Below are 12,618 nucleotides of genomic sequence, written 5' to 3'. Positions count from 1 at the left end.
GGTAACAGAAGATTCATCTGGTTCATCCCCATGTCTTCAGATCAGATCACATCAAAAAACTGCTCTCCTGCGATGAGCCCCCAACTGAGCTTCATCCCACAGCTGGGTTTCTTTCTCCCCAGAGGCTCAGCGTAGCTGAGTCAGCTGTTCTGCCTTCAACTATCACTGTAAGACCTCACCTAATTTCCTATGGCCCAATTGGTCTTCATGATGGAACACAGAATGAGCACTGATGGGGTTTATATGCAGACTTGGGGGTTATCTGGATGTCAGAATCTACTTTGAAACTGTACCTTCCAAAGTTGCAAGCTACTCAGGATTTCAAGTATTCATACTACAGTCAAGCTACCGTTTTGTAAAAAAATAGTCAGCTACACTACAAACTACTCACGCAAAGGTTCTGTTTACACCTGGTATTAAAGGGATACTCCACCCCAAAAATAAATTTTTGTCATTAATATATTCCCCCGATGTTGTTCCAAACCCTTTGGCCTCCCATGATCCTTTGCGCAGATTTTTTGCATGATGACGGTGCCTCCGTGTGGGCAGATGATTATGAAGCAGAAAGGCACTTCAAGAAACAGTTGTTTGGTCTCCTACACCCTTTAACCCTTCGAAGCTCTCACTCCAGAAGGTGTGAAGGGGATTAGGGTGTAGGGATGAGCGCCTCAGATCACGCACGACGCATGCATGATCTGAGTGATCCCAAGTGGTCAGTGGAGAGACGCTTCATACCATTTATACCTTTGGCTAGTTTCATGAACTTTTTAGGGATATTTTAAGAATGGTTCACGAAAAATTATAATTCTGTCATTAATTACTCATTCCAAACCCTTAAGACCTTTGTTCATCTTTGGAGCACAAATTAATTTGTGGTGACCCCGAATAGTGGACGAATCGATGCTTTGATTCGAGGAGTCTGATTTGACTACCAATCTAACAGTCGAATATTCATGGGGTGTTATTTATTATGCCATTTTGACTATATGGGGGAGCTCAAATGTCTGATTTCACATAGAACTACTGATTTTCTCCCAAGAAGTTAATATACAGCCTATAATGATAAAGCTGTACGAATCTCAAAAGAAAGAAGCTTCAAATTAATATTTTAAAGTGCGTGAATAAATCCAACCACCCCTATAGATTTATGTTTCACTTTCCATAATCTGTGACCGACAGAGGAGCATCTTGGCGGCAGGGATTTAAAACACGTCCACAAAAGTTCGCATTCAGAGCCCCACAGATATGTTCATGTGCATTCGGACCCTTTTTGCAAATAGCCTATAAGTCTTAATATTAGCGTTATGTTGTATAAATAACAAAGCATATTCTATATGAAATTATGAGTTGAATCCCATTGATTAAAAACTTGCTATCAAATGCATCACTCTACTGGTCATCTTCAGCGTGTGCAGCTAAAAACAGAAATGCACAACATTAACTGCTAACTTTTTAGGCTAACATTAAAATGAGAGCACTATTGTAAAAAATAAATAAAAAAAATCGTTAATTGTTATGGTTTCGCCGACGTTAAGTGTTAGCTATCTGTTAATCAAAACATAAAACATTATTTACCCCGTTTATAGCTGCAAGGTGTTCGTTACACTATTTTATAGGACGGACATCGTTAAAATAGTCTATGTGACAATCAAGGGTTCAGCCGTAATTGTATAAAGCTATGAGAATACTTTTTGTTTGTGCAAAGTAAACAAAAATAACTTTATTCAACGATTTCTTCTCTTCCCTGTCAGTCTTTTATGGCATTCACGAGAGTTTCATGACATTGTGATGCAGAACCAGTAGAACTAGTTTGATCAAATAGCATTTAGCCAAGGCGTAATCAGCCTAAATCTAAATTTTATTTAAGTTATGACCATAATAATTCACAAAATTTGTACTGAATATACTAAATACTACATGATACATTATATATATAATCAGATTAATCATGACAATCAGATTAATCATGAATCCATGAATTCTCTAAAATTATTTGGAATTCTCAACATATACAAGAACGTGTTTTTTTATGCTTTTAAGAAAGCATATTTGATTATCAGCTTGTATTGTTCAACACAATGTGAACAACAACAGCAATATATTGACTGTCATGCTACACATGACAAAAAAGAGCTTGCTACCAAAAAAATCTGTGATGTTTAGATAAAAATAAACTGAGGTGCTGTCATGCAACTGAATAATGTAGTTTAGTTAGTCATGTTACTACTTATAGTTATTTACTATCCAACATTGCTGACTATGACAGTGTACAGCATGTAGCTATACAGTAACATTTTACAGATGTATATCATACTGCGTGGGAGCGTATAAAAGTTGACTGGTTGTCTCTCTGTGACAAATTAGCTAAACAATAGTAGTAACTGACCAGATGTCTTTCCATCAGGGTGAAGCTGATGTTTTGTGTAATTGGAGCTTGCAAGTGCTAATATTACAGGAAGATAAATTGGTGTCAGGGCAAGACCTCTATGCATGTTCTTTTCATCCCTGGGCAACAATAGTAGAAAATGCAAGAGACGGTACAGTTGGTTATGTCTGTCACAAAGCATTGACTTTTCTCTCAGTCCCACTGAAAAGCCCGGGGACAAAGCAGCCATGAGATCTGGTGCACCTGATGCTTATTGTGTTTCCTCATAGCTGCTATTCAGTCTATACTGCTCAGAAATGGGTCTTCTTTTCACTGAGCACCAGATGTTTGGAGTCCAGGCATGATGCGACATAGCATGAATGCAAAAAAAAAAAAAAAAAGATAACCCGTCCCGAAGGCCACAAGCTATTTGACATACAACTACCCCTACACAGCCTGATATTTTCTGTCAATACCACCAAAAGAAAAGAAGTGTCTTGCAGGCAGCAGAAATCACCCACTTACATTTAAATTTAGTAAAGTTTAGTCACACCTTTCACAGAGTGTTTGCTTTACACTAAAAAAGACGCTATTTTTAGCTTTATATACATTGGTGCGCAAAATTCTTAGAACAGTAGTATTTTCACCAGCAGAAAAATGGTTTTAAGTCAGTTATTTCTATCTTATGTTGTAGTGTGTTAGCAGGAAACTGTGGCAATTTCTCCAAGATACTTCAAGGCACCTACAGTACCTCCACAGGTACCTGAAAAAACTATGCGCAAGTGCACCTAGGGAGAAAGCTGCTTAAAATGGCAAGGATGGTCACACCAAATGTTGATTTAATTTAGTTAATATGTTAAATGATATAGAAAATCTATTTATGTGATTATGTTTGACAGCATCCTCATTTTACAACATTTTTATTCAAACGGCTAAAACACTTAAAAGTACTGTAGCTTTGAAGAAAGGTCTATTAAGCATCTTGGGAGACATTGCTCCAAATCTCCATCCTGTTACCTTAGAAACATAACCATTTGCTGACACTCGGTGAGAAGTGTGAGAGAGTGCATAGGAGAACAGTTATCCTCATTTAACCTGAATCATTTCAGATATAGTTTCTTTCCCCATTTGTGTGTGTCCACAAATAAGTATTTGTGGTAGCATGTCTAGATGTTTTCACAGTGGGTGAGTCCAACAGCCTAACGGTGTATGTGTAAGTAGAAAGAGAAAGACAAAAAAAAAAAAAAGTAAAACAATAATTGAGTCCAGTTACACTATGTGCTCCTCATTCATCAAGGAAACAGAAGGACATGCACTACATTGTAAATTATTTGGGTTGCGACATTACTATCGAATCCAATATAACCGGCACAGCATCGTCTTTTAATTTAAATCATTATGAAAATCCTGTTTCAAACTGTCCTTTGTTTGTAAATGAATCCGCTGTAAGATGTAGTGAACAAAGGACCACGTTCTTACTGAAACGGCCTGGAACTCTTTCCTAATGTTAGGCTCGAAAGGAAGGTGATGCAAAAACTGTTTTCCACAACTTTGCACTGTATAGCATTCTGCTGTCTTCAAAGCCATCTTTGTCGCTTATGTTTCTGCATAGACCTGTATTTGCCTCTCTCGTTATTTACACCACATGCATGAATCTGGGGTTGTGGGTGTTGGGCATCATCAGAAAAACTAAAATAAATAAAACAGTAAACTGCCAAAGGATGTAACTTAGAATGGGAGATGGATCGGTGTTTGAAAAGGTAAGAGAAAAGCCATAGATGAAGTCGCACAGACCCAGGCAGGTGCTGGTCATTAAAAAGCTAAATGCAAAAAATATGATGAGGCATATCTTGCTCTTGGCTTCACTTACCGTGTCTACACTAAACATAACAGTGGACACAACAAAGCAACCACTGCAAATCATTTCAACTTTGTGTCAGTAAGACATAAATAGAACAAGGCATCAGTTTTACATTGGAAATTGTAGTGTCGCAATGCACCATGCCGCATCCAGTGTAGACGTCACATCACTGATTATAATCTCTATAATGTATTTCTATGTTTCAATTGATGCAGGTGTTATTTCCCCATTAGTTTTTTTTATATAATGTTTAGTGAAATTATTTGGTATTCTGAGGTGGGGTGGAGATTCAGGAAAGAGGGAGGGTGGAAGATTTTTTTATAGGCTTAAACGGGGTGCGTGACCAAGAAATCTGAGAACCACTACCACATAGGTAGTCACGCATGACACAAAAAACTGAATTATGATGCTAAGAAACATCCTGTATTCTTGTATACTTGATATCACAAAGCAGGATGTCAGTGTTTTGTGTGCAATTGAGCAGATGAATAGGAGAAATGGAACCCACAGCTTGCTGCTAATATCAATGGCAGCGTTTGTGAGTGTTCACAGTGTGTTTTGTGAAGGTCAAGGGTTAATCTGTTGTTTTCCTGTATCCTCCAAAATCTGTTTTTCCCCCTGTCACACTGAGCTGACAGAGGCTGGAAATAGCATCAGCCTCCATTCTCCGCAGCTAGCAGCTGATAACAAACATAATCATCCAGTTATTTTTTTCTTTCACTCACAGAAATTGTCATTTAGTGCTGATCCCCATCTCTGCAGACATATTTATTCTTTTGACAATGCAATGAATCTGCAAGTCAATAAGGACAGCAGACTGATTGTATTTGAGAACAGAGATGCCGCATAAATATTGAAATCTCAGTGGAAGCCAATTTGAGGTCACTGCACTGACTTGAAAATGGGCTCAAATGTTGTTAAAGTTTGTCTCACTTACATACTTGGGGGTTGTATGCCCTTCAGAATCGAAATGACAATGCCTTTTTAGATGAATGGACAGATAGATATATAAATAGATAGAACTTGCCTGCAGATAGTGGAGTGATCGTTCCTTCATTTTGGGTTCTAGAGGAACCAATGCCTTTTCATATGCACCTCCACCTCCTCCTCCACGGGAAGATGGATAGACCTCTCTAGCCTGACTGACTGTCATGGCCGACCACGTGCTCCTTTTCAGAGAGTGTCCACTGTCTCCTGTCATGGCTATGTTGGTGCAAGCCAGGCACTCTCCTGGAGGTGGCCCCTTAGATTTCCTCAAGGTAAGCTCCTGGATGGCAGCATCCAGGGTCTCATGCCCGGTGGGATATCCACGTCCTCCTCTACCTGCACCGACCAGAAAGCTGCTGTCACTGTCCAGGTTGTCATCGGAGCTCCACCATCCAGCTGTTTTGCTCCGGTGGCGGGAGCTTCGAGACTCGTGGCGGGAGTCTCCACTCTTGCTTCGTTCTCGGCTTTTGTTCCGACGGGCTGAACGAGATTGGTGCGTTCCTGAATAATGATGTCCACTGCTTTCCTCACCACCACTTCGGTGCCCTTTATCTCTGTCCCGGTACTCTCCCCCACGGGTTCCATTAAACTCTCGTTTAGAGGGGGCCTCTAGTGAATGTGACTTAGCAAAGAGGCGCTGGACAGAGTTCACCAGATGCCTTATACGACTCGGACTCTCACTGCGTTGTTCCCCACTGGCTGTGCGTTGGTACTGCAGGGTGTGGAAGCCATCTGGATGAAAGGGCAACTGTTTCTCGAAATGATCCAGAAGGTTTGGTGGGATACGGTGCATCTTTGCCCCATGACTATGCCCATGCCCTGCAGAGGATACACACTCTTCACAGGTGGAGTCATAGGGTTGTGGCTGACTGGGGTGTGACCGAGGGAAAGTGCCTCCACCAGATGGGACCATGGCCAGTGGTTCAGGGGGGCCACCAGGCGGGTAGTAAGGGTGGTCATTGTGCCCCTGGTAGTGGTCGGGGTGGTGCATATAGTCCCGTGCAGTGTCACAGTCCTCAGGCATGCAGTAGCAAGGCCCAGAGGAGTGTTGCGACAAACTGCGACTCACCTGGTAGCCCTTCATGGCCGGGGCATGGTGGGCCGTCCGGGCCGAGAGGGGGCGCTGTGGGCGCGACAGGGTTGCGCCGGAGTCAACTATAAAGAGAGGGACAGAATTGAAATGAGACAGTTAAGCACATGTTTGTGTACAGTACAAATATCAGCATTATTCTCAAAACACAGTAAACTAACATGATCTTTGACTTTTCAGATATAAAAAGGATGGCACTGTTATTTATTTGATACAAGCATTTATGGAAGACAACTGAACTTAATTAAAAACGCCAAGGTTGTATCAACACTTTTTGAAAACAACCCACCAATAAATGGCTATTTTTCAGAAAATTATATCATTTTTCTTTTCGGAGATATGCTGTTCTGTATTCTAATATCAAACACAACCAGGCAGCTGACAATGAAGAACAAGCACACTCCAATCCGTCTGGCATAGTAGCGCTGCCATTGACCCTGAACACACAAGAGTGAGCAAATGCTGTGCAAAAATGACTAGCTATTTTCATTTGATTCACTCTAGGTTCTTTGTTGGAGTGAATCATTGTGTCACTATCTCTCAAAATCTGTTCAACTGGCAGAGCAGGGCCGCTTCTCTGCTAATTCAACCTTTAATCTAGTTCATGTTCATAACTGATAAATCTGCTTATTGTTTCACAACACAATCTGTGCCCATTTTATGATCTCAATGATAAAATGGGCTAAAAGCCTGAAAGGAAACAGCAAAACGGAAAAAGGCTTGAGCTTGTCAGGTGGTTGCAGTTCATATGGGCCTGGTCTTTGAAGCAGGTGGTGTTTCCAAATGCAAGCTATTGCTGACAGATGTTGAGGTGATCATTAGATGGAGATTAGACTGTTACTTTTAATGAGCTAAATTTGCACAGCTAGCTTGATCCTTTGTGTCATGATCTCTGAGCTCGAAAAAGCAGAGCAGTGCTTACAGTGCTTACACTTCTAGTTAAATATTGAATACTGTACATCGGAATGAGGTCATTATTTTCCCTGAATAAGTCACTTAAAATTTGTACCTCATGGAAATTAATGAACTTTGTTATTTCTATAGCATTCAAAATAAACTTGTCTTTGTTTTTCTCACATACCTTTTGCAAAAGTTAAAGAAAAATGTACCTGCTGATTTTTGGACAGTGTATAAGGTCCTTTGAGAAAAGTCTGTGGTTGTGATATTGTATTTTCACACAGTTTAGACTCTTCATTGAACAGTAAAGCATGTTTTTATTACATACCATAATTAAAATGCTTGTTGTGATGTCTGAACCACCTTCATTATGGAAACTTATGTATATTATGTAAATTAAATCTAAAAGAGAGTAAAATCAAGTTAAACTTGAAAATATTTTTGTTTACTGAAATTAAAACAAAGGCTACCATAACTGGGAAGAAATCTAAAATAAATAAAAAACTGTTGTCCTTAATACCCTACTAGTTTAGTTTTGGTTTTGCTTTCAGATGCATTGTGCATATGATATAAAACTTTTGAACCTTTAAAACCACCTGCATTAAAAGTCAAAATGCCAATATTGACAAAATTCCAATTATCTTGTGCACATTTTTGTTAAATTAAACATTTTAAAATAAAAGCAGATGCTGCAATAACTTTAAATATTAAATATAAACTAATTAATCTCTAAGAACCTTTTGTAAGCTAATGGATAATGATTTATTTTAAACTAATGAGTGATAAACAAATAAAAAATAATTAGAAATAAAGACATAAAAACTAAATAAATAAAAAAAATCAAAATATCAAAGTCTTGATTTATTTATTTTTATATCGTTCAACTACTGCAGACTTCCCATCCAACATATAAAGAAAAAAAAAATAGTATTAATAATAATACAAATAAATAAGGAAAGTTGAATGATGGAAAATTTATGAATTTTTTACATTTATAAGTTTTGTTAATTTCTGAAGTGCATGTGTGTGTGTTTGTGTGTGTGTGTATGTGTATGTGTGTGTACTTGTATTCTCTATGTTATGGTGACCAAATGTCCCCACAATGAGAGTACATTTTGACCTTGTGTTGACCTTTTTTCAATCCCTTATAAGGAAACAATTTTGTTTTGGAAAATCTTAAAAAGCAGAAAGTTTTGTATGAGGGGTTTAGGTGTAGGTTTAGGGTAAGAGTGTAGAAAATACAGTTTGTACAGTAGAAAAAACATTATGGAATGTTCCCATAAAACATGGAAACCAGTGTGTGCTTGTGTGTGTGTGTGTGTGTGTGAAAAACTGAAAGAACAAATGTTCACAATGTACATCAAATTGCATGGTGCTGTCACATCTCTCAGAATGAATAACACAGAGTCTGGTGTTTCCTGTAATTTAGTAGAGTCTTCCGACAATCAATGTCACTCAACACCACTTCAGGTGCCAGCTGGACCCCGTTTGCCTCTCGTGGCATCATCATACCATCTCCTCCCTGAACCTGAGATGAAAATGGAGATGAAAACAAAAGAGGGCATGAAACTCATCCCATCATTTCCATTCTCCCTATCCTCACCAGCTCAGAGTCTCTCCAGACATTTTCTCTCTCTCCGTTTCTCCATCGTTCTGACCTACTTCTTTCACTCTGGTTTATGTGGCTGCTGCCTGTCTGTCTGTCTGTTTCATTGTCAGCTGCTTGAAAGCCAATATAAGTCTCTTTATTTGTTTCTCTTCTATCTGTATGCGTCTCTCTATCCCTGTCTCCCTCACAGCCTTACCTATATACAACAAGCAAAGGCCAGCCATGTGGAGCAATCAAAAAACCCTACATTCACGTATACACACTATTACACATTAAAACAAGATACAAGAACCTTTCTAAACAGAGCATGGCACTATGAGTTTGATTAATAGGAAAAGCAAGAACTTAAAAAAAGGGGTCTGCCAAATGCATGCATTTTAAAGGGGGGGGGGGGGGGGTGAAATGCTATTTCATGCATACTGAGTTTTTTACACTGTTAAAGAATTGGATTCCCATGCTAAACATGGACAAAGTTTCAAAAATTAAATTGTACGTTTGAAGGAGTATTTCTGTTCCAAAAATACTCCTTCCGGTTTGTCACAAGTTTCGGAAAGTTTTTTTTCGAGTATGGCTCTGTGTGACGTTAGATGGAGCGGAATTTCCTTATATGGGTCCTGAGGGCACGTCTGCCGGAAGAGCGCGCGCTCCTGTATAGCAGAGCACTGAGAGCACAACAGACATTCACTGATCAGAGCGAGAGCGTCGCGAAATGTCACAAAAGGAGTGTGTTTTTGGTTGCCAGGGCAAGACAACCCTGCACAGATTACCAAAGAAAAAACAGCATTAAGGAACCAGTGGATGGAGTTTATTTTTACAGAGCATCAACGGAGTTGTGCAAGTGTTTGTGTTTGTTCCCTGCATTTCGAAAATGCTTGTTTTACAAACAAGGCCCAGTTTGAAGACGGATTTGCATATCGTTTATTTCTTAAGGATGATGCAATCCAAACGAAAAAGGGTCACGATTGTGTGTTGGAACCACAGGCGGTGAGTAAAACTGCTTAAAATATCTCTGCCTCCTTGTTAGTGCTTCCGCCTCCCATCGGAGACCCGGGTTCGAGCCCCGCTCGGAGCGAGCCATTGCTGCTGCTGTTCTTGTTCAGTTTCAGCCTCGGGATCTGATTCTGGATCATAAATAAACGGCTGAATCTGAGTGTTAGCCATGGTTTGTTTTGGATGATGTTTTTTTTTCCTCACGGTAATGTCACAGCTTCCAAACGCTCTCAACGCAAAAGCCTACTGGCGCTCGTGATTCTTTAGCTCCGCCCACACGTCACGCCTCCAGCCGGTCGTGTTTTTCCGGGAAAAATCGGTACAGACTATCTTTCTCTTATGAATATAATAAAACTAAAGACTTTTTGGAGTTATGAGGGATGCAGTACTACTCTATAGGTACTCAAGATTAACAGGATATTGAGTGAAAACGAGCATTTCACCCCCCCTTTAATGAAAATGTATCATATCAGTAAGTGCTGGATATTTAATTGTGCATTCATGTTTTCTCTGTTTATTACATTCTGATTACCTTAGATATTTAATTTACTCACTTGTAAGTGCCTCAAACAACACCCTGGATATCTTTTTAAAGACTCCAATTATGATTTTGGCCACATTTTTTGTGCACATTATGCATCAGGTATAATCATTTGACATATGGTCATTTGAGACTAAAGGCTAAAACGTATTTGAATGCAGGTGTAACTGACTATCTACAAAATCTTTTTGATTTAGTTTTGTATCCTCCAGTAGGCAAAGGTTAGTGTTTTCCTTCTCATGTGGTCAGTTGTAATAGCATCAGTGTGTGTGCTAACAGACTTGAGGGCTAACAGGCCAGAAAAAAAAGGACACAGTTTGTTTTCTGGCTTCAGTATTAAGCAACCAGAGATATATCCTTCAAAGCCAAAATACAGTTTATGGGTGAACAGTGATTATGGGTCAACAATGATTAAAATAATGACAATAATATCAGTCAGCAGCACATCGCTATGGGCCTTTATTACAAATACAGTGGAGATTCCAAATTCTGCCGTCAGTGTTGGTGAATACCAATTAAATTGAACTGAATTCAGCACAGAGACAATGCTAGTGATGTACGACTTCCACACAACTAGGTAAGAATGCATTCACTGCCCTCCTAATAGCTCTGACAGTGACTTTTGCTAAATCGAGCATGGCAATACAAAAGAGCAGATACGACCCAGGCTTTTCCAGAATGTTATCTTCTTCTCACATAACCTTATGCACATTTGGTCCAAGCGATGGCCCCATTCAGCCCTACGAGCATGTAGAGATCTCTCTTGTTAAATATTTAGAATTGTTCAACAAGGCTTCGTTAATTTTCTGTAATTGGACTGGGAGGTTGTCATTACGGATGTGAGAACATTGCCAAGCTGATAGGAGAAAATTGGATTCACTTTAGGCCTATAAAACAGCAGAGAGAGAGAGAGCGAACAGGAGAGGGAAACATTGCAATGGTCATTATTTGCCCAGGAGGTTTTTCTAAACAGTATAAGCTGTGCTCTAACATCCTTAAACCCTAATGACACACAAAGCATTGATTTCCACATGGAAACATACTTTTCCCAAGCATAGTTGGATTAATGAATCAATCAATGGATGCAAAGGCATACATGTTTTCAGTCTGATAAAATTATGGTGCATTGCGTGTTAAGGATGTGAGAAATTCTCATATGACATCAATTCAATCAGTGATTAGTTGCAGTGAAATGTTATTCCAGCCCTTGGGTCCAAATAAATAGATGCATGGCTGCATATCATGGCTCAGTCCTTCATAAATGCATGCATATTCTTTTCCTGTTACAGCTTTATATGGACTGCAAGCTTTTACATTTTGAATGAGATTTTATTTAGAAATGTGCTTTCATAACCTAGTTCTAGTTGCATATAGCTGGTTTTTAGAGCAGGAGCAAGCTATTGAAATATGCAGAGAAGTACCACATAGATAGGAAGAGAATGACAAGGGAAGGCAGATGACGGGTCTATTCTGGCCGACATTACAGTAGTCTTTGCAAGGGTTCAATGGTATTAGCATGTGTTGTTGGTTTTCAGGTTCAAACTGCAGTTCTGATGCAGTAATTGAAAGGCAATACAATGTACTGACAAATTTCCATATAATGACAATGAAAAAAGATCTGGGATCTAGCTACAAAAAACATTTCTTTATTTTAATTAATGCCTTTTTATTTTACTTTCTTTTCATTCAAAAGAATGACATAGTTTATCTTATTCTACCTTTTGTATTGTCTACAAATGTGTTGCATGTGGTAACATGGAAATTATTAAATTGCATTTAAGATATTATTCTAAAATATTATTTAACATCAATGAATGCCTAAATACATTAGGTTACACCAACACAACTCAATCTACAGGTTATTTCGGTTAGAAACATCTCTGAAAGGTAGCATTTGTTACACTTTTTACTGCAAAAAAAACAGTCTGGATTGGATCAAAATGCGTATTGCATATATAATGACTGAAGTCATTAATTCTGTGCACACAAAAATCCAGTTCTTGTATATACTGTGTGTGGACTCAGTCAGACCATTATACACTGTACTCCTCACAGGTGAAGGGTTTTGATATGATTTCTTTCGAAATCCCCATCTCTCAAAGGGATAAGCTCTTGCCACATCCCTTCCCCAACCCGCTCTATCCTTCACCTCCAGCATAGAGAGATGGACACTAACAGATAAATGAGAATTCAGACCCTGAGGGCAGTATCTACATCTCCTGCATCTCCCACTCTTACTTCTCCCTCTCTTCAGGTGAGGCTGGCTGCTCCTGAGAAG

At 39.1% G+C, this 12,618-nt stretch overlaps 1 protein-coding gene across 1 annotated transcript in view; it reads right to left on the bottom strand.

Moving 5' to 3' along the window:
* Window positions 1–12,618, bottom strand: part of LOC127979551 (disks large-associated protein 3-like) — a 182,929-nt gene that overhangs the window by 16,717 nt on the left and 153,594 nt on the right. Inside the window, exon 3 of the mRNA XM_052585086.1 lies at window positions 5,254–6,368. Within this exon, the coding sequence (XP_052441046.1) occupies window positions 5,254–6,297 (1,044 nt within the window). The 5' untranslated portion in view covers window positions 6,298–6,368. The remainder of the gene's footprint in view (window positions 1–5,253; window positions 6,369–12,618) is intronic.

This window comes from Carassius gibelio, chromosome B19 (genome assembly GCF_023724105.1).
Source record: "Carassius gibelio isolate Cgi1373 ecotype wild population from Czech Republic chromosome B19, carGib1.2-hapl.c, whole genome shotgun sequence".
Taxonomy (NCBI): domain Eukaryota; kingdom Metazoa; phylum Chordata; class Actinopteri; order Cypriniformes; family Cyprinidae; genus Carassius; species Carassius gibelio.
The sequence above is the reverse complement of the archived record's forward strand: the minus strand, read 5'-3'. Positions and strand labels throughout refer to the sequence as shown.